This window comes from Vombatus ursinus, unplaced genomic scaffold (assembly GCF_900497805.2).
Source record: "Vombatus ursinus unplaced genomic scaffold, bare-nosed wombat genome assembly UNPS02015004.1, whole genome shotgun sequence".
Classification (NCBI taxonomy): domain Eukaryota; kingdom Metazoa; phylum Chordata; class Mammalia; order Diprotodontia; family Vombatidae; genus Vombatus; species Vombatus ursinus.
Window position 1 is genome coordinate 1 of NW_020954782.1, and position 987 is coordinate 987.

At 49.6% G+C, this 987-nt stretch overlaps 1 protein-coding gene across 2 annotated transcripts in view; it reads left to right on the top strand.

The window, feature by feature from the left end:
• The first annotated feature begins 458 nt into the window (after positions 1-458).
• Positions 459-987, top strand: part of LOC114030744 (rho guanine nucleotide exchange factor 19-like) — a 5275-nt gene continuing 4746 nt past the window's right edge. For both annotated transcript variants that reach the window (XM_027845614.1, XM_027845615.1), the window contains exon 1: positions 459-544. In XM_027845614.1, the coding sequence (XP_027701415.1) occupies positions 488-544 (57 nt within the window). In that variant the 5' untranslated portion in view covers positions 459-487. The remainder of the gene's footprint in view (positions 545-987) is intronic.

A 987-nucleotide genomic window follows, 5' to 3' on the forward strand; every position in this document is an offset into this window, starting at 1 on the left:
ATGTCAGAGCTGGGAGGGCCCTTAGAACAGAGAATGTCAGGGCTGGTAAGACTTTATAGACTATCTAGGCCAACTCTCTCACTAATTTGTAGTTGAGAAAACTAATACCTATTTAGGGGACATTCCTTACATAGAATCACACAAGTAGTGAGGCAGAAAAAGGACTTGCCCCCCAGTCTCCTAATTCTCCCAAGCCAGCCACAGAACTCTTGTCAAAGGCCAGGGCTTCTGAGTTCTGTTCCATGTTCTTCCTCTAAAGTGAAGGAGGGTCTGTGGCCAATGTCCTGCCCTTTCTGAACTTTGGACTTTCTCCTCTTCAAATAACACCAAGCTTAGCCCTGAACTTGAGCCCTCAGCCCCTGGGGGCTGTGTGTGTGTCGGGGGCTGGGGCCAGGGTTCCAGACGGTAGAGGCTCCTGGGAGGTGACCTCTTCCTTGCCCCCCACCCTCCCCAGCTGGTACAGGAGTGCAATGCCAGTGTGCAGTCGATGAAGAGGACGGAGGAACTCATCCATCTTAACAAGAAGATTCATTTTGAGAGTAAGGTGAGACCCTGAGGGGGAGGGGACAGGGGGCCCAGAGTGATGGGGGCCAGGGCTGGAGCAACAGCTCCTGGGAACCTTCTTTCCGAAGGGGATCCCAAAGCCCCTCAGACACCCTCCCACTGGCATGTTATTGAAAATTTTGGCTCCAGTCTTGGCTGGATGACTTCTTAGCTGTGTGACCTTGGGTAAGTTACTTCCTTCCTCTGAGCCTCAGTTTCCTCATCTGAAAGATGGGGATCACAATACTAGCACTAGCTCCATCCCATGGTTGCAAGAACAGCCCATTTGAAAAATGGTTTTCAAGTGCTTTAGACACTTGAATTGTTCTTCCTATACCACAACTTGTTCATCCATTCCCCAACTGATGAGCATCCTCTCAATTTCCAATTCTTGGTCACCACAAAAAGAGCTGCTATGAGTATTTTTGTACATGTGGGTCCTTT